General features: G+C 53.9%; 1 protein-coding gene across 1 annotated transcript in view; it reads left to right on the forward strand.

Moving 5' to 3' along the window:
- The window catches only part of Hspg2 (heparan sulfate proteoglycan 2), a 99,187-nt gene that overhangs the window by 24,848 nt on the left and 54,820 nt on the right, over window positions 1-19,519 (forward strand). The window contains exons 3-11 of the mRNA XM_074079620.1: window positions 9,121-9,256; window positions 9,735-9,779; window positions 15,011-15,120; window positions 15,245-15,303; window positions 15,563-15,723; window positions 16,771-16,821; window positions 17,224-17,352; window positions 17,613-17,867; window positions 17,949-18,068. Of these exons, the coding sequence (XP_073935721.1) occupies window positions 9,121-9,256; window positions 9,735-9,779; window positions 15,011-15,120; window positions 15,245-15,303; window positions 15,563-15,723; window positions 16,771-16,821; window positions 17,224-17,352; window positions 17,613-17,867; window positions 17,949-18,068 (1,066 nt within the window). The remainder of the gene's footprint in view (window positions 1-9,120; window positions 9,257-9,734; window positions 9,780-15,010; window positions 15,121-15,244; window positions 15,304-15,562; window positions 15,724-16,770; window positions 16,822-17,223; window positions 17,353-17,612; window positions 17,868-17,948; window positions 18,069-19,519) is intronic.

Below are 19,519 nucleotides of genomic sequence, written 5' to 3' on the forward strand. Positions count from 1 at the left end.
TCTCATAAGAGAGACCATAATCGTAAACACATAAACACAGAATGAATGTCAGGCGGTGACGGCAATAAAAGCAAGAGGAGTGAGAGAGCCATAATGGATTCCAGGCCTGGGATGGGGTCTCAATGGGTCTTTGGAAGGTGACATTTGAGCAGAAACTGGAGGAAGAGGAGGGAGGGACTCATGGAATATCCCCAGGGGGGCACAGCTTGTGCTAAGGCCCTAAGGTAGCAAGGGTCTTGGTGTGTTTGAGGACGAATATGGCCAGAAGGCTGGGGGTAGGGAGAACACAGGGAAGGAGGGGGTGGGGAGAGAGAGAGAGAGAGAGAGAGAGAGGGAGAGAGACCAAAGAGTGTGTAGACAGATCACATAGAACCCATGTGACCATAGTCAGGGTTTTGAAGAATCTGTAGCAGCATGATGGCCCAACCTATTAGGTTTGGGAAGTGGCCATTGTGGATAGTGGTGTCTCATTTCAACAAAACTTGTGGTGTGTCCGCACCCCCGCCCCCCGCCATACTAGAGGCCTCCATGAAATCTGCAGGCTGGAGTGACCTCAAAGTCTCCCAGACACACCAGTGAGCCTTGGCAGCAGGTCCACCAGGAGCCAGAGAACCTGGTGAGAATCCTGCAGGAATGCAGACAGGAGGCTGCACATGATCACTGCAGGTGCTGTTGGCACCTGTGGGGTTGGCAGATAATGTTTAGCCCCAGGGACCTTCCTGCTGGACAGCCCAGCCTGGAAGCTACTCCTGTTGGGTCACCTCCACTGATGTGGCCACACCTGGTAGCTTTCTGCATGCTCCTTCAGCCACCAGGGGTGGCCCATTCTTGGGATGTCTGTGGGGCCAGAGGAGAGTACAGAGATCTGGGGGTGCTAGGGAGACTCAGTTTGACCTTTGCATCCTGGACCGGGTCAGCAGGACAGCTGAGGCCCAGCACTTTGAAGTGGAAAAGCCACGTGGCTGCTGCCCCTGCCTCCCTGCCACCTCATATGTGTCCCTCCGCACCACTTCCTGTGTCCCTCCACATGGCACGGGCCCTGTCACTGAGCCCCAGTGTGCTCCTTTCTCTCTGCCTGTTACATACCTTGTCCCCTCTCCACCTCCCTCTGGCAAAAACCTTCAAGACCATCTGAGTTGTCACCTCTGAGGAGCCTCCCTCTTCTCTCCCTGAGTAAGGGGCCCTCCCTGGGCTCTCCCTGCCCTGTCCTTCCTCTTCAGAACCCATCTCACACTGTGTTGGCATCAGGTGGGTCAGTGGCCTTTGGGCCCCCAGGAGCACAGAGTTCCCTCTACTGCTTCACCCCCGGGCCCAGCATACAGCAGGTACTCAATAAGTAGAGGCCAAAGTGATCAGAATTGAACCTTATGGGGCAGTAGTGGATGATGATCTCCCCCACCCTGGATTTTTTGAGACAGGGTTTCACTATGTAACTTTGAACTTGTGATCCTCCTGCCTCAGCCTCTCAAGTGCTGGGATTACAGGCATATACCACCACTTCTGACTTGATTATCTTTTCTTAACAGATGAAGAGTCCAAAGCCACCCAGCTAGAAAGTGGCTAAGGCAGCCTGGAATCGGGGTGTCTGACCACAGGGACTGCTGTCCCTGCCATTAGCCCAAATCTTCTGAGACTTAAGATCCATGTTCTCTTTCTTTTCTTTCTTTCCTTCCTTCCTTCCTTCCAGCAGTGGGGCTTGAACTCAGGACCTCAAGCTTGCTAGGCAGGCGCTCTACCACTTGAGTCACTTTGCCAGCTCTGAGATCCATGTTCTCACTGATACTCTGCCCAGTCAGTAGCAGACCAATTTGAGTGCTCACCCCAGCTATGCTTGAGGGACCCTCTGAGGCAGAGACCACCTCAGGGCCACCTAGGACAAGGCTGAACAGCTTCAGAATTCCCTGGTCATGATTCTGAAAGAAGTCAGCCCAGGGAAGGAAGCCACACAGGGCCTTTTATTCCCATGAGAGATGGTTGTGCAAAGGCAGGGGTGTGGAATGGATTTCAGGGACCTGTGACTGTCTCTTCCTTCATTTGGGATGAAGAGGGGACTGCATCTGATCCCTGACTCAAGCAGGGGTCTTGTGTGGCATTGATTTTGTTGATGTTGAAACTGAGGCCCAGAGATCATATTGGCCATTGGTGGCTGTGCGATCTTGGACAAGTTCTCACTTTCTGAATTTGGCTTTCTTCTTCTGTCAGATGGGCCAATTCCTGCCTCGGGGTTGTTGGGCAAGTTCATTCCTGTCAAGTGCTGGGTACCTACTGTATGTTTTCTGTTGTGTGATGAAACAGGGTGTCAAAACAGATAAAAGTCACTACCTTTTTGGTGTCCATGTCACACAGTGACTGAGATGGCCAGTGTGGACACCATGTGCGTACAGTAAGGGCCCTCTAAAGTTTGCTATAAGGCACTGGGCACCGGTGGCTCATATCTGTAACCCTAGCTACTCAGGAAGCAGAGATCAGGGGGTTCGGAGCCAGCCCCAGGCAGGTAGTTCCTGAAACCCTATCAGGGTGGTGGGGGGGAACAAAATAAAACAAAATTACAAAAAAGAGCTAGAGGAGGGGCTCAAGCGGTAAGAGCACCTACCTAGCAAGCATGAGGCCCGGAGTTCAAATTGCCCATTACCACCAAAATAAATAAATAAATAAATAAAGTTTGCTAAAAGGGAAGCGAGCCAGGAGGGCCATTCCCACGGGGCCATTTAGGGGAAAGCTGGGACTAGAAAATTCTGACCCCAACTTCCTGCTCCCTCTGGCCTCTACTGAAGGCCCTGGTCCTCCTGAGTGCTCCTTCTGGGCCCTGTCTGAAGTGCAGCCTTCTAGGTCCCAGGCCTTGGAGATCAAGTGTCAGAGGTCAGAAGCAGGGGCATGCTGGCAGCCATGCTGCTGAGCTGGTATTGAACCTTATGAACCAGAATTGAACCTTACAGGGCAGATGCAGAGTATAAGCCCAGAAACCCGCTTTCAAACCTAATTCCCATCTCCTTAGCTGTGTGACCTTGGGCTGGTGACTTGACTTTTCTGAGCCTAGTTTCCTTATCTGTAAGAAGGGATGGACTGCCACCACTATCTGACTCAGGAACCTGGTATGGATTTGAGCATCAGAAACCTCGTAAAGACTTTAGCTCAGCAACTGGCACACAGCGGCACTTGAGTGCCAAGCCCCACTCCTTACTTTGGGGATCGACCTTCTTCCTGGCTGACTGGCTGGCAAAGGTCCTACCGCCTTGGAGACCCAAGTGTGAGAAGCTGGCAGTCTTCCCGAGTGGCATGGGCACACAGGCATGCCACAGAAGGCCTCAGCCACCTTTCCGGCCCGGCGCCCCTTTCAGACTGCCAGGGGATTAAAGGCCTTTTGGCCTTTGTGTCAGGCTCACCCGCCCCTGGCGGTTTGCACAGCAAAGTGCTGCTCTGACAGATTCCTTCCCCTTTGCCGTCTGCTGCCCATGGACGGGACACTGGGCAGCCTGGGACTGGGGCAGGGAACCTCCATCCTGGGGCTGGGGCTGGGGCCTGGGCTGAACCCTGGGCTGGAGCACAATTGGGAAGGCACTTGTTTTGGGGCTACCTGGAGCTGGCATCCTAGCAGAGGGGGCAGAGACCTGTCTGGGGTCTTGCTCCTTCCTAGAGGTTTGGAGGCCATGGTCTGTGGATTCTGCAGGAAGAAGGCAGGTGGACAGGAAAGCGCTCATGGTTGCCCCTGCCCCCAAGGTCCCCTGGATTTTGATGAGGTGAGCTCACTCTAGTCCCAGATGCCTGGAGTCTTGCCCTGGGCGGCTGCAGCCACCCTAGGGACTTGTGGTACTCAGACCTTCCTGCCCAGCTGCAGAGCTGGGGGGGGGTGCAGCCCCAGGCCTGGGCCTTGAGGAAGGAGGGTGTGGGCTGACTGTCCAAGGTATGTGAAGAATGGCTCTGGAAAAGCTTAGGGCCTGGGGGATGGGGGAAGAGGGATGGTCCCAGAATCAGCCTCAGAGTGAGCAGAGGGCCAGAGCCTTGGGGCCAAACTCTGTTGCAAGTCTGGGAGGCAGAACCAAAACCCTCCACTCATCCCAGATGTGAGCTCACACCCTTCCCTCACCTCTACCTGGCACCCCATGCATAGTGCTAATTTTAACACCCATTGAGCACTTAACTGTGTATGAGGCATCACCTACCTGATCCCGTTTACACAGCCAACCCTCTATGGTCTCAGTTTCCTCATCCACAAAATGGAAGCAAGAACACAAGCTCACAGTCCCCTTGTTGAAACTCTGGGGGGCTGGTTGTGTTTTGGAATCCAGCAGTTTTCAAGCCTGTGAAACGTGACATAGAGTACGTGCCAGTGCTGACGGGACATCCTCAGGGGCAACTGGGGAATGCTCTGTGATGAAGCCCATGTCTGCTGCTGCAGAAAGCACTGGTTCTTCACCCTGTGGGCCAGGCTGTAAATGATCTATGAATTGGGTTGTGGTGGTTCAGGCCGGGTCTTGGTGCCAAATGAACTTGCTGTAAACATCTCAAAACAAAAACCAAAAAAGCCCTGTTGGTTTTCAGAGCTCTTTGGTTCTCCCTTCTTACAGGTGGGGGACAGTGTCCCTCAGCGTGGGGCTTGGCCTGTGTTGTGGGAGGATGAATTGAGATGGGTGACATGATCCGTGGGACAAGGCATGGCTTGGAGAAAGCCCTTGGTAGAATTTGGTTCTTGTCATCTCCACACCATGGTCCTGTCTACCACCAGCTTTGATTTTAGCCATCCTAGAAACTCTTATCCACACACGTAACCTTTTTCTTTTTTTTTTTTTTCTTGTCTTTTTTATTTGTTTTGGTGGCACTAGGGCTTGAACTTAGAACCTCATGCTTGCTAGGCATGCACTCTACTATTTGAACCACACCTCCAGCCCCTTTGCCTTTAGATATTTTTCAGATAAATTCTTATGGTTTTGCCCTGGGCTGGCTTTTTACCCCTATCTCTTGCATAGCTGGGATTACAGGTGTGAACCACCATGCCTAGCCCTTGCATATAACCTTTAAAAGGCCCACACTTAAAAACACCTTTGGAAGTCTCAAATCCTATATCCTGTGTCTACCTGTGCCTCCTGCCCTCCATACCTTTTCTACTTTCCCAGCTCTGTGCTTCTAGTGGCTCAGCCTGTCTCTCCACCACCCTGAGCTATCTTACTCAGCCTTGGCCCCTCTGCCTCCTCACCCAGGCCAGAGAGGAGGGTCTAGCCTCTGTCCCTTGTCCTCTTGGGCCTCTGGAAGACTTGGATCTGGAGCTACATTCCTGTGTACCCTTGTCCTCACCGGGAGGACCTGGACACTCCCAGCCCCCAAGTGGGTGCCTCCCTGTCTGGTATCCTGCCTGTGTGGCCTCCTATCTGGATTCAGGGGATGCCTGTCATTGGGGCCACCTACCCACCTCCCTGCCCCAAGCAATTGTTCCCAGCATGTTGGAACAGAGTCTGACCTTGTGCTGCATGAGTCAGCTACCCCTTCCCCCCAGGAACCTGCATGGGTGGAAAATCCCCTTCACTGTGCTTGGCTCCTTCCTCTCTGACCCCCTCTTCAACCCCCTCTTCTCTGGGGGGCCACCATCCGCTCCAATGCCTGCTTGAGTGCTGGGTTCCGCTGGGAGGAAGCCGGATTCGCTTACCGCCAGAGATAGGCTGGAGGGCAGGAAGCCTGGGTTCTATTTCTGCTTTGACCTTGGGAGCCACCATTGTCGACAATGGCCTTTCTTTGGATTTGAGGCACATGCTGCATGGGCCCAGACTGCTGCCAGCTTGGGCATCCCCTGGGGCTATCTTGGGAGCTGGTCAGGTTGGAGACAGGAAGGTCCAGCAAGTCCTGGGCTTCCTGGTGGTGCCCTCTCCTTCAGCCTCATGGCCAACCTGGATATACAGCCCAATTCTGCCTCCTTTCCTATGTGCGTGGAGGTGAGGGACAGCCCCACCGTAGCCTGGGCATGTGACCTCCTTCAGTTCCCTCCTCTGTGAAAGGGGTCCATTCACAGCTGCTAGGCCAGCTCTGAGGGGCTTTGGGGGACTGAGTCCCAGTGTCCTCTGTGGTGGCAAAAGCTGTGCAGCACAGTCGTGAAGGCACAGGAACCAGACTACCAGGGTTTGCATCCCAGCTCCACCAGGTGTAGCTCTAAGCCAGTGACCTGACTTGCTCTGCTCCATTTCCCCTTTCTATGGTTTAACATCTATGACCTAATTTAGGAGTGCCTGGTGCACAGTAAGTGCTCAGTGAGCACTCACTCCCATGATTCCTGAGTAGATCCTGAATCTTCCCAGCTCGTGCTCCAGTTCCCTTCTATGGTCAAATATCTGCGCCTTCCGGGAGCCTCTTCCCGTCTGGCTCTGTCTCCTCCTGCAGATGTGAAATGCAGCTGCTGGGACCTTTTGATGAACAGCTTTTTTATAAGCAAAGTCTCCACTCTGGCTGACTTGCCTCTTGCTGAGCCTGCATCCCAGGACCCTGGGAGGGGGCTGCAAGCAAGGGCAGCCTGGCAGCTGGAAGGGTCCATAGCAGGAGATCCCCAGGGGTCCAGGCCCCGATGTGCACCGCATTCTCCTCCTCTCACTGTAGATGTTTGTGCCTGGTATGTTTTCCCTGGTGAGTCTCAGTCTGCTATTTCCTGTCCAGACTCAAGGAACTCTCTCCTCCCTCTCTGGGAAAAGCTCTGGACCTTGTTCACCACCAGGCGTTTCCTTTCCAGACAGCAAAATCTTGGGGGCCAGGAGTCTCTGTGTCCTGGGCTTGGCCTCCACAGCCTTGCTTGCATGAGATGGGGTGTGGGTATGTGTGGCAGTGACACAAAGTGATTCCTTTTACCTGGGGAGGACTCAAGCATGTCCCTCTCAAATCTCCTCTGCTCAAAGTCAGTGCCCCTGCACCAGCCCTAGCATCATACTCTCCTTGAGTGAGTCAGGGCCTGCTCATGACCTACTCTCCAGCCAGTGGAAACATTGTCCTCCACTCCTAGCTAGGGAAGGAGGCAGAACCCTTGGTCTTGTTCTTATTCTGTGGCTGTCAGACTCCCCTGGGAATCCATAGCTGTTATCATCTGACCTGGGTCTCAAACTTGACTCAGGAGATCTGAGAAGGGGCCCAGGAATCAGTATCTTCACCAGCCTTGCAGGTTCTAAAGCCACACTCCTGAAGGCCAACCCACGGACATGGGCCAGAAGTCCTGAGGTCACCACTCAGGACAGGGACATGCTTGTGTGATGGAGAGAGAAGAATCAGGAGGCAATGCTGTCCTTGTGCTGTGCAGTAGGCCATGGTCGGTTGGGTGTGGGTAGTGCTTGCCTTACCCCAGGTGTGGTAGCCCTGGAAACACAAAGTGACTAAATGGTGCCCAGCCTCTACCCTAGGAGCGCACAGCCTAGAGAAGGGGTGCGTATGGACCACGTGGGGGTGGGGCACCTCCAAAGCCAGACATCTTTTGGAAGCAGCTGGATTAATAGGCGATGACACTTGTCATTCATTCAAGTATTGCTTAAGTGTGGGCTGAGAAGGTAGAGATTTGAGAGGATCACTGCCCTCAAGGGGTGTCCATCCGGTAGAGGCACAGACAGTCACAGTGTGAGCCCTCAGGGCCCCAGCCTAGGGGGGAGGGGGCATGAAGGATAGGGAGTCAGGACAAACCCCCTCAGGAGACTTGCTTTTCTGTTCTCCTTAGGGAGGCACAGATGACACACAGTAACATCCACTTCAGGTGTGCTGGTGGTAATGCGAACAAAATGGCTAGACTGAGGACCATCACCCCAAAGCTTGCCTTGCACCTCTTCCTGGGACCAGGCAACTATTGATCTTTCCCTCACCCCAGCCTCCTGGAAGTGGACTTATGTAGTGTGTGGTTTTTCATGTCTGACTCTTCTCATTCCGCACAGAGTCTGAGGCTCATCTAGGCAGCCATGCACACCTATCACCTGGGCCTTTTTGCTTATTGGGCAGTTAGAGGGACTGATGTCTAAGGGCAGATGAGGAGGATGAGTGGAGATGGTTGAGGAAGGAAGGCAGTGGCAGGTGTGGGGAATGTGGACTGTAATGGACGGGAGCTGGGGGGGGAGGGCTGACTGACTCTTCACTTTTTCTTCCTGCTTGTGCCTCACTGCCTTGTCCAGCTGGTGGATTTGGTTTTCACATGTGAGTTGCCACCATAGGTCCAGGTGAGACCAAGGCAGGGCAAAGCCTGAGGGTCTTGTGCCAGGACATCTGGACTATGTTCTAGGGCCAGTGAATCTGCATGCCTGGGCCTGTGGGCTCAGCCTCCCTTTGAGCTACTTGGAGACATCCTTTTGAAACATCTTGATATCACCTAAGGGGAAAGAGGCATCCATCCCTTGCCCATACCCACAGTGGAGGGAAACCTAGGCTGTGGCTGCTGGGGCCTTCTACTCTGGTCTATGTGCAAGGCTCCCACAGGCCTCCCGGAGGACAGGAATCCTGAGCCAAGCTTGTGCTGGCCTCAGTGTTAGCCTGAGATCACGTGGAGTTGACACTGTTCTTGTCCTGTCCCCATTCAGCCCAGCTGCAGGGCTCCATCTGCTGCAAGGCAGATGCGCCTGTCAGTGTGGCTGCTGTGGCCAGGGCTCATTCCCCAAAAGGGAGGAATGCACTCCCTTGGGCTGAGGATTGGAGGCCAGGACAGGCAGGAGGAGGCCAGCATGACCTGGAGGAGGAGCTGTTGGAGACAGTGGCCTGGATCAGCTCCCCTCAGTTCCTGCCAATGTCCCTTCCATGCTGACACTGGCCACCTTCCACCTGCTCATCTTTGCTGGTCCAGGTTACCTCTTACCTTGAGTGTTCCCTGTCCACTCACTCCTCATGTCCTGGATACCCTAGAACATCGTTTAGTAAAGTGATTTTCATTTCATTGTCTCCTTATTTGAGGCTCCTTAGGAATTTGCATGGTTGGGCTCTGAAGCCTCCAGGGCTTAATGAGATTTGGAGAAGTGGGGTCAAAAACAGTGGTCAGTCACAGCCTGGCTGTCTCAGCCACAACTAACCATACTTAACCTATGGGGAACCTGGGGTAGAGCTCTGGGTCCCCCCTGAAGTGAGAGGAGGGCCCTGGGGCTTGGTGGGAGCTGGAGAATGATACTCAACTGGTCTTGTTTCCCACAGGTGATCCATGGGCTGAGAGCCTACGATGGCCTGTCTCTGCCTGAGGACACAGAGACCGTCACAGTGGGCCGGGCTGGCTGGAGCTACTCATACCTTTCTGATGACGAGGACTTGCTGGCTGATGATGCATCTGGAGGTGAGCAAGGGTCCCATGTGGGGAAGGGATGGGGGTCTTCTCACTGGTTCTGCAGAAGGCCTCATGAAGGTCATCCTGGGTGGTAGGAGGTGGGCAATGTGTGTCCTGAGGCCTAGTTGCCATGACCCCAGCTCCTCCACTTGCTGTCTCTATAGTGATCCTGGGCTAGTCACTGCTCTTCTCTATAACCCGGGACCATCGGGACTAGAAAGAGAATGTGACTGCCCATCCATCTACCCCATCTCTTCCTCATCCTCACTTAAAGGCCAGGCTGACCTAGCTATCAGACAGATCATTGAGTCCCTGGAGTTTGGGGCCTTGGTTCACACCCTCTCTGATGGAGGCTTCCAATCCACTTTTACAGGCCAGTCTTCCCTAGAGGTGTGTTTGTGTGACTCTTCCCCACTGTGTGCCAGGGGTCCACAACAATGCCTGACACTCAATGGGTGCACAACAAATAGGTCTCTTTTGTTTGCAGATGGCCTGGGCAGTGGGGACCTGGGCAGCGGGGACTTCCAGATGGGTAAGTTGCTGAGGGCATCTGTGGGTCTGCATCCTGCCCCCCAGGGAAGCAGGTGTTTGGGCCACAGAGGCCCCATTCTCCTGGGCTCCTTGGACCTTCCCTATGGGTACATTGCAAGAAGTGGGGATATTTCCCCTAGCTACTGAGTGACAGTTGTGTGGACTCGTTGAGAAGTCCCTATAGTTAGGGATGGCTGGATTCTGTATTTACCTGTGTCACAGCACAAGGCTCAGGGCAGTAGGCATGAAAAGCCCAGTTCTGATGGGATTTGAAAAGCCTGCCAGTGGCTGTGTTCAGAGCTGTCCAGGGTTGAGCTCATTTCCCTTCAGTCAGCGTTGGGCCATCCAAACGTCAGAGGGTGGCATCCCAATGGAGGCAGTGCAGGCAGTAGGCTTGGTCCCTGGGCAGCCTGGTCCTGACTATGACCTTGAAGCACCTGGCCTAGGCCTCTCCCTGAGATTTTCCCATGAGTAGATCTGTACAAGAGTATGGGATCCCTGGCAACTAGGTGGGGCTCTGGAATGCGAGTAGCAAGTGGACCCTGTGGACACATGCCACATGCCAGAGTGGTCTCTGCTGATGTGTCCCTGGGAACTGCCTCCTGCTGAGGTCCTAGTCTGGTCTACCCTGTCCATTCAGCAGCATCTGTGTCTTTTCTGTGGGGCTGCCGTGTGGCAGCTCTGCCCACTGAGTAATCCTTGCTAGCCACCTTCCTCCTGAGAAGGGGCTACAGGGCAGGAGAGGCCAGAGGTTGGAGAGGAATGGCAAATGAGAAACAGCCACCAGCCAGGCTTCTCCTGGTGAGCAGGGCTCATCTGTGGGAGGAGGTGGGGTTTAGGCCCTCTGGTCCAAACCCTGGCACAGCTTCCCAGCTGCTCTTCTGGGCTTGGTCTCAGCCCAGAAGAGCAGTATGTCTCTCTGATGCCCAGGGGCAAGGATGCTCTGGCAAGGATGGCTATCATAACTGTGAGAGGGCCATGCCTAGGTTGTGCCCCTTGTCTGGGCCCTGGATCAACCCAGACCCTAAATACCGCCTCTGAGATGGATCCTCCTCCTCTTCACTCAGGCAGGGCTGAGGCTCCCCTGGCTCTGCCCAGCCCCTCCCTGGACCTTCCTGTGCAGCCCTCTTCCTGTCTGCCCCAGGCTCTGCACCCCATCCCACCAGTTTCTTTCTATCTGCTGACCTGTCTCTTCTTGTTTCTCCCACTCTTGTCCCTAGTTCTCTCCTCCTTTGCCATGGACTCTCCTACTCCATATCTGTCTGTCCTAGCCCTTTCTCCCTTTCTCATTCTGTCCTTCTCTCCCTCTCTTTGGCTTACCAACTCAGCCTCTGTCTGTCTTGCCCTGTCTCCCCTCTGCTTCGGTCTTGGCATTTTTGTCTTTCTTCTCTCTCCTCTCTCCTCTCCTTTCCCTTCCCTTCCTCCCCTCCTCTCTCCTCTTCTTTTATCCCTCTCCCCTTTCCTCCCTTTCCCTCCCCTCCCCTCCTTTCTCCTCCCCTCCTCTCTCCTCTTCTCCCTTCCCTTCCCCTCCTCTCCTCTCCCCTCTTCTCCTCTCCTCTACTCTCCTCTCGCTGCCCCTCCTCACCTCCCTCTCTGTCACCACTCTGCAGACTCAGAGGCACCCCTGGGCTGTCCACCTGTGACTGCCATGATGGTTTTGAGCCAGACAAGGTGCCTCCCCTCAGTCAGTAGTCAGGCCCAGGCCTCCCTCCTAGCCGTCCCTCCCTGCTGGCCCTTTGCTCCCCTTTCTCCCTGTTCTCTTCCCAACTGACCTTGGCCATGAATCACACAGGAGGCTCAGAGGCACTTCCTTACTGAGGTGGGGCCAGGCAAGCCCTTGTCCCTGCCCTGTCTTAGCTCACAGGTCTAACTATAATGGGCTCTCTTTTCTCCTGGGGCACTGGTAGGGCTAGGATAGGGGGCAGCACCCCTTGGGGAACAAGGTCTTAGAGTCTGGAGGCAGCCTGTCTTCTCCTCAGGACAGGCCGATCATGTTCCCATTGTGAGGGACCCAGAGGGACTCAGGGCTGGAGACACAGCTCTAGCACGACAGGGGAACTCTGTTGAGCAGTGGTGGACACTGGGAATTGGTGCAGAAGCTGCTTAGGACCAGGAGGGGGATGGTGTGTCTCCCACCTCCGGTGCTGTGGGCCTTCCTCCTGCCTGCCTCTAGCCTTAAGTGAGCACTCCAGAGAGACTCAAAAGGAGGCCAGGAGCAGGATGGCCTGCCAGGAAAGGAACCCAGAGGACCCTCCTCCAAGCAGCCTCATGCCTTCCAGCTGCTCCAGCCCCTCAGGTTGGGCTGTTCCAGCCTCTTCTCCTGCCCCAGCCATTGGGTACCAGCACATGACCACAGCTCAGGCTGATGACCCAGAGTGCTTGCCCTGGCCTGCCCCTGTTCTAGGAGAGAGGGTCGAGTCAGGCTGGAGGGTCCTGGCCCTTCCCAGGCCCTAGTAGAAAAGGGCTTTGTGGATCTCTGGCCCCTTCCCCGGGAGCGGGCACATTCCTGGGCAGAGGCCCGGCTTCCTCGCCTGCGCTGGGCTGTGGGCTGAGGCCAGGGGCTGGGGTGGGGGGCTCTCAATGGGCCTCTGTGCTTGCTCACAAGGGGCCTCTGTGGCAGCACTCACAGCCCCACACTCAGCCCACAAAGCCCCACCCAGCCAGTACCCAAGAGCCCATCCCTGGCCAGTTGCTGAGGTTCAGAACAAGTGACACAAGCACCCTCTCTTGGAGTAGGAGTCTGTTCCTGCACCCATCGTGGCTCACCCAGGGCCCTCTGAGCCTGAACCGTAGAGGGAGAGCACCTGACTCAGGGCCTGTGCACCTCTGGGCCTGACAGACAGAGTGTAAAGTGAAAGGCACTTCCTGCTCTGTCACCTACACACTGGCCAGCTGTCACCTCTATGGGCCCACTTCAGTCTCAGGACCTTTGCACTTGCTGCTTCTCTGCCTGGAATGCTCTTCTCTTAGACACTTCCCACGGCTCATCCTTTTTCTTCAAGGAGAGGCTTTTCCTGACCCCCCCATGGAAAATACCACCCACCCCTCCCCAGCAGCCCCTCTCCCCTAATCTTCCTTGTTTGTTCCCTGTAGTCTGTCCATCCCTGTACATTGTTTCCTTTCTTCCCCCACTAGAAAATGATCCCCTTGGGGATAGAAATTTTCACTTGTGGAGGTCATTGCTGTACCCCCTGTCCCTAGACCACCACATGGCATGCAGTAGGCCTTCGATGTAGACTAGCTAAGGGAATGAGTGCCATTCTCAAATGGGAAGGAATAACAGCTGAGCCGTTCCTGGGGTTTCTCCTGGGCCAGAGTTAATAACTGCCCCCTTATGATCCGGGCACTATTGTAAACACTTTGTTTACAAAACTATTTCATTCTTACAACAGCTCTCAGGAGTGGGCACTACTCGTACTGTCAGGTTACCGATGAGAACATTAGGGCTCAGAGGTGAAGTACTAGCTCAAGGTTACAGGCTGTCCCTGGCGGGTCTGTTCCAGAGGTCGGGCTGTTAACCACCGCAACTTGCCTCCACACAGTGACAGCGCTGGCAGGTTGCACTCCTCTGTGCCCGGCTGGATTCTAAGCACGTTGTACATGTTTTAGACTCCTTCTTAACTCATATTAACTTGGTATTTATAATGTACACTTTAATGCATGAACATTATGAGATTTAATGCATAAAAATACCTTCTACATAATAGGGGCTCAAGAAATGACTAGGAATATGTGGATGTGTGTCTGTGTCTGTACCCACACCTGTCTCTGTGTACCATAGGGAGATGGTTTGAGCTGACTGTTATTTCTCCAGCATCTCCTAGGTACCAGACTCTGTGTACGTGTGCATACAGGCATATGTAACACTCATGCAAATGAATGTTTAATTCATGTTTTTAACATGTGTGAACTCATGAGCATTGTACTTTCCATCACTGTGACAAAGTACCTGAGATAATCAATTTACAGGGAAGAAGGATTTATTTTGCTTATGGTTCCAGAGGTTTCAGTCCTGTTGCTCTGGGCCTTTGATGGTATGTCACACCATGGTGGAGCACATGGCAGAGGAGGCCTGTTCACCTCATTGAGAATGGGAAGCAACAAGAGAGAAGGACCCAGGCTCCCAATAGTCTCCCCAAAGACCTCCCCGCCCCAACGACTTAACCTCTTCCCACTAGGCGTCAGCTCCTAAAAGTTCCACTACCTCCCAGTAGCCCCATAGGCTGGGGGCAAAGCCTCATTCAACACATGGGCTTTTGGGAGACATTCAAGGTCCAAACTATAGCAAAAATGAAACTTAATGACTAGAAAGTATCTTGTATCTATTAGGTGCTTAAGAAGCAATATGTATATACTCACAGCAGAATAACATGAATTTATTTGGCCATCATTTATGTGGTACCTGCTGTGTGACAGGCCATGGGAGGACTGAGATCCAAGCTCCTCCTCCTGGAGCTTCTGGGCTGGTGGCAAGAGAGAAAGCTGACTCCAGCGACATCTGATTCTTAGGTGGCTGCTCAGGGTTACAGCATCTATGCATAGGTAGCAGACATGGAAACCCGGGGTTATTTACTCTGCAATCCAGGGTGGTAAATGCAACTGACCTCCCATTTAAGGAAAAAGAAATGCAGGTGGGCCAGTGCCTGAGATGTGCTGACACAGAACTCTGTCACTGTGTTACTCTGTGATCCAAGTGTAACTGGCAGGTTCTATGTGACTTGGGGTAGAACCTGCTCTGCTGGGGAAGCAGTGGTGCAGTGGGGGCCCAGAGGAGGTGTCTAGGGCCAGCCAGGGTGGCTCAGGCAGGCTTCTCGGAAGATGTGATGGCAGAGCCAAGTCCTGACATGAATAGGAATTGGTCAGGGAAGCATGTTCTGGTCCTGGTCACACATGGCACAGACAGCCTCCTCTGGTAGTAGTCCCTTTCTGACCAGCCTTCCTCTCAGCACTAGGGGGTCTCATCTTTGGTCCCATCACTTGGTTTCTGGATGAGGCATTTTTCCCTGTTACTTAAAGACCCTCACTCAAGTTGGGGCCTCAGCTTTAAACAGTGGGAAGTCTGGCCAGACCACTGTGGCCTGTCTTCCTACGGGTAGTGCTGGGCCCTATAGTGGGCACACAGGAGTCATTGTGCATGGGAGGCCTTCAGGGGTCATCGCCCCATTCCCACACATCAGTCCAACTGCCCGAGGCCACCACCTGCCAGGCTCAGCCCCTTCCTCTTTTCCTCAGTGTATTTCCGGGCCCTGGTAAATTTCACTCGCTCCATCGAGTACAGTCCCCAGCTAGAAGATGCAGGCTCCAAGGAGTTTCGAGAGGTGTCAGAGGCTGTGGTGGACAAGGTATGCTAGAGGAGGCTGAGGTGGTGGTTGTGGGGGCCTCCCTGAGTATGGCAGGGCAGGATTGGAGGGTGCAGGACGATGTCTAGAAGCTAATGGTGCTGTGTCCACCCCCTCACCCTCCTAGCTGGAGTCAGAATACTTGAAGATTCCTGGAGACCAGGTTGTCAGCGTGGTGTTCATCAAGTGAGAAGTCCCCTGGGGGGTGCGGAGGGGCTGGGAGCCACCAGGGGTGTGGGTGAGGGGACCTAACAAGGATGGAAAGGAGCCTGGGTGCCAAGAGGGTAGGCAGGGAAGACATGGGATGATTTGGGAGTTGGAGGCGAGATAATCTGGCCTTTAAATGGCCCTGCTCTGGGCAGAAGCTATCTGGGAACAGAGCCCGAGCATTCGGGCAGGGACCCAGAGGAGCAGCTAAGAACACAGGCCTCTTTCCCATCCATAGGGAACTGGACGGCTGGGTCTTTGTGGAGCTGGATGTGGGCTCAGAAGGGAATGCAGATGGGGCTCAAATCCAGGAGGTGCTGCACACGGTCGTCTCTGAAGGCTCCATTGGCTCTTACATTACCTCTCCCCGGGGATTCCAGTTCCGACGCCTGGGCACAGGTGAGCCCGTCCTGAGACCTGGGGTCACCTTCTCTTGTTTCTCAGACACTGAAAAGGGTGAGGCCCCTTTCAGTATCTCCACCATGGGGTCTGCTAGCTTGGGATTGTACCCCACTGGGGCTGGGGAGTCCCTTACCATCTTTATGTAGTCTTGGCTTGAGTAGAGCCAGATAGTTTCCTCTAACAGCTGCTCATTAGACCCAATTTCTTCTCTCTTCACATGACCTCTGTACATTGGAATAGGCAATGATTCCTTTCTTCACATAGGACTTTTCAAGTTCAGAAGACTTTTGCATTCAGTAGACACCAACAGCCGTTTCCTGAGCCCTGAGTGTATGACAGGGTTCTCTGCTAAGGCCCTTAAATCCAGCCTGTTTGAGCTCCCTGAAAATCCCCGTGACGTAGATAGGATTCCTCCTGCTTTTGGAATGAGGGATCTGAAGCAGTTATATTCACATGTGTGAAAGCCAGAGTGTACACCCATCTTCCAGAACCTGTGATGAGATGAGAAAAGAAAGAGAAACTGAGGCTCAGAGAAAACAGGAAACCAGCCCAAAGTCACACAATTGCCAGATGTAGAAGTCTGACCTTCATACACAGGGCCAGCCAGGTTTCTTGTCACCATACCCTGTGGCCCCTGTTTTGATAGCTGAGTTTTTTCTTTTCTCAGTTTTTCAGTTCATTGCTCACAGGCTGTGAGCAGCTCTGTCTCCATCTTAGCTCCCTCTCTGGAAGGCTCCATCATATTACTCATATGCCTCTGACCCAGTATAACCCATAACAAAACAAATTCCATCTGTGCCGTGGTTTAGTCCAAGCAGGAAAAAAATAGTGAACCATCACCTGTCTTGTTCTGCACTTAAAAACTCAATTAATGTACCCAAAGATCAAATGTGCTCTGTTGGCACCAGGTCTAAAAGATTGCTGGGGCTCAGCCCTCTGTTCCCTTTTCATTGAGTTCTGAATAGGGAAGGTGGGGTGGGCTTGGCTCACCCTCAGCTCCCAGGTTGCTGTTGGGATGGTTGCTAACCATGCCTTCCTTTCCAGCACAGACCCCCCCGCCACCCCTGGCTGCTGTGGGGGCCATAGTGACACCAGGTGAGAGTGTGAGCTCAGCTGAGGTCCAGTGGGGTTCTCAGAGAACGTAATGGATAAAGGAAAAGAAGGACAAAGGCCGGCTGGCTGGGCACAGCCTGCAGGCTGCATTGTCCCCCTCCTTTGTCCTCACTGGGCCTGGTTGTGGCCTGCACATGTGTGGAATGGTGGCTGCATGTGTGTGGCATGTCACCTGTGCGTGGTCCTCTCAAAGGGGCGGATGAAGCCATTGCCACATGTTTCATGCCCTGTGTGTCTGCCAAGTGCTCCTTGTGCTTGCTGTGTCTGCCACTGTGGCCCAACACAGGCCACCTGTCCCTTACGGCCACATAGTCCCTTGTACTACCTGTCACACCTCCTATCCACCTAGTCCCTGCTGCCTCTGACTCCTTCCAACCTCCACAGTGCCCCAGGTCCCAAGAGTCTGCACGGAGGCTGAGTTTGCCTGCCATAGCCACAATGAGTGTGTGGCGTTGGAGTATCGCTGTGACCGGCGGCCTGACTGCAGGGACATGTCTGATGAGCTCAATTGCGGTGAGGGTGCTGTTGGGGGCACAATGGCTGTGGGTGTGTGGGGTGGGGGGCGGCTGCACCTGGGTCTCAGGGTCAATTGAGCTGTGAGGGTTTGGGGCAGGCAGAGGGCTCTGAGGAGGGCTTGGGTGGGAGTAGGGGGACAGCAGAGATAGGGCAGGGGACCAGTACAGCAGGGGGTGAACTTGAGGACTATAGGGAGGACTGCAGAGTGCAGGGTGAAGGGTGAGACTCTGGTAAACATTAGGGAACCCTGTCCACAGAGGATGAAGTCCCTGAGTTCAGCTCCTTGCTACCCTCTGTGGTGGAGATGACACCTTCACCAGTTTGGCCAGAGCCAACTACAAAACAGCCACCTCCAGACACGCCTGGACCCCAGTCTCTGCTCCCCGGTCCAGACAGGCCCTTGCCTTGTGGCCACCAGGAGGTTGCATGCCACAGCGGCCACTGCATCCCCAAAGACTACCTCTGTGACGGGCAGGAGGACTGCAGAGATGGTAGTGATGAGCTGGACTGCGGTGAGCACCATGCATTGTGGGGGGCTGAGGACTGGCACTGGTCAGTGGAGGGCCACTGTGAACCCTGCCTGTTCCACACAGGGCCCCCCCAGCCCTGCGAGCCCAATGAGTTCCCCTGTGGAAATGGGCACTGTGCCCTCAAGCTGTGGCGTTGTGATGGTGACTTTGACTGCGAGGACCGCACAGATGAGGCCAACTGCCGTGAGTGTCCCCAGGTTCCACTTCCACCCATGTCCTGCCAGGCTGCTCGTCCCCTCACTCAGCCCCTCACTGGCTGAGTTGGGGGCCATGAGACAAATGTCGAGGTGCAACTCTGACCTGAACTGCAGGGGCCCTGGCTCCAAGCCACCTTTGTAGCAGCAGTTGACTGGACAGCTTTGGTCTGTGTCTCTCTGCTACATTTTTGTAGACACTGTCTTTTCTTTGTCACTGTGCTTGTATGGAGGTCAGATGAATGGCTGAAAGGGCTTGAGTTTGAGATGTTTGGCCCCATGATGACAGGTCCTGGATGTGTGTGTGAGTTAGAGTCTGACCCTAGGGGTTGTCCTAGTCACTTTTGTGCTGCTGTAACAAAACACCTGAGCTTGTGTGGTTTAAAAACTATTGAAGATTGTTTGGAGGATTGGGCCTGGTTAGTACTTGGCTGGGAGAAATTTGTCTTGTGGTTCTGGAGGCTGGGAAGTCCAAGATGAAGGGACCAACTGTGTCTTATGAGGGCCTCCAATCTGTGTCATAACACAGTAGAAGGCATCACGTTGGCTAGACAGAATGAGGGAAGGGCCAAGCATTGTTTTTGTCAAGAGCCCACTCCTAAGTACTAATCCACAGTTGAGGCAGAGCCCTCAGGACCCGACCACCTCCTAAATGTCCCGCTTCTCAGCGCTGTTGCATTGGGATCGTTTCCAATACATAGATGCTGCTGGTCATGTTCACAGCGCAGCACGGGCATGGAGGGTTTTCATCTAAAGTTGGTTCTGCATTATTTGTTCCTTAATCTACTCAGCTCTTTATCCGTCTGTCATTCTATCTAATCAACCATCCAACCATCCATCCATTTATCCAATATCCCTCTCTCAGTTCTCATCTAGTTGTCTACCCATCTGTTCGGTATCCTTCTTCCTGTCTGTTCCATCATCTGTCCGTCCACCTTTGAAGCTCTCTATTCACCACCCACTTGGCCAGCATTCTTCTTCCCTGCTGTGCATCTATCCAACCATCCGTCTGTCCATTGCTTGCCTACCTCTCTTGTCAAGGCTTTGGCCATTTCGGACATCATGATAGTTAAAAGGTGAAGGAAGCTGGAGAGTCAGAGACCACATCAAGTAGCATCTTGTCTTGTGTGTCCTGTCCTGTGAGGTGAATGATAAAGCCTGGGTTTGTCCATTTGAGACTGGGGGTAATCTTCAACCATTCCTCTGTGGAAATGGGTTGCATGACATTCCCACTATAGGCTGGTCCAGTTCCTCCTTGCCCCACACTTCCCTGCCCCACACCGGTCCCTGGGGAGAGAAGCAGCACTGTGCCACAGACTCCAGGATTAGATGGTATCCTTCCTGTGGCTCTCAGCTTGCGTGACAACACCAGCCCCCTGGGAGAGAGAAAGTAGTAGAGGGCTTAGCTGCAAAGCCCTTCGCAGAGAGCCAGGGAAGGCC

This window comes from Castor canadensis, chromosome 7 (assembly GCF_047511655.1).
Source record: "Castor canadensis chromosome 7, mCasCan1.hap1v2, whole genome shotgun sequence".
NCBI lineage: Eukaryota > Metazoa > Chordata > Mammalia > Rodentia > Castoridae > Castor > Castor canadensis.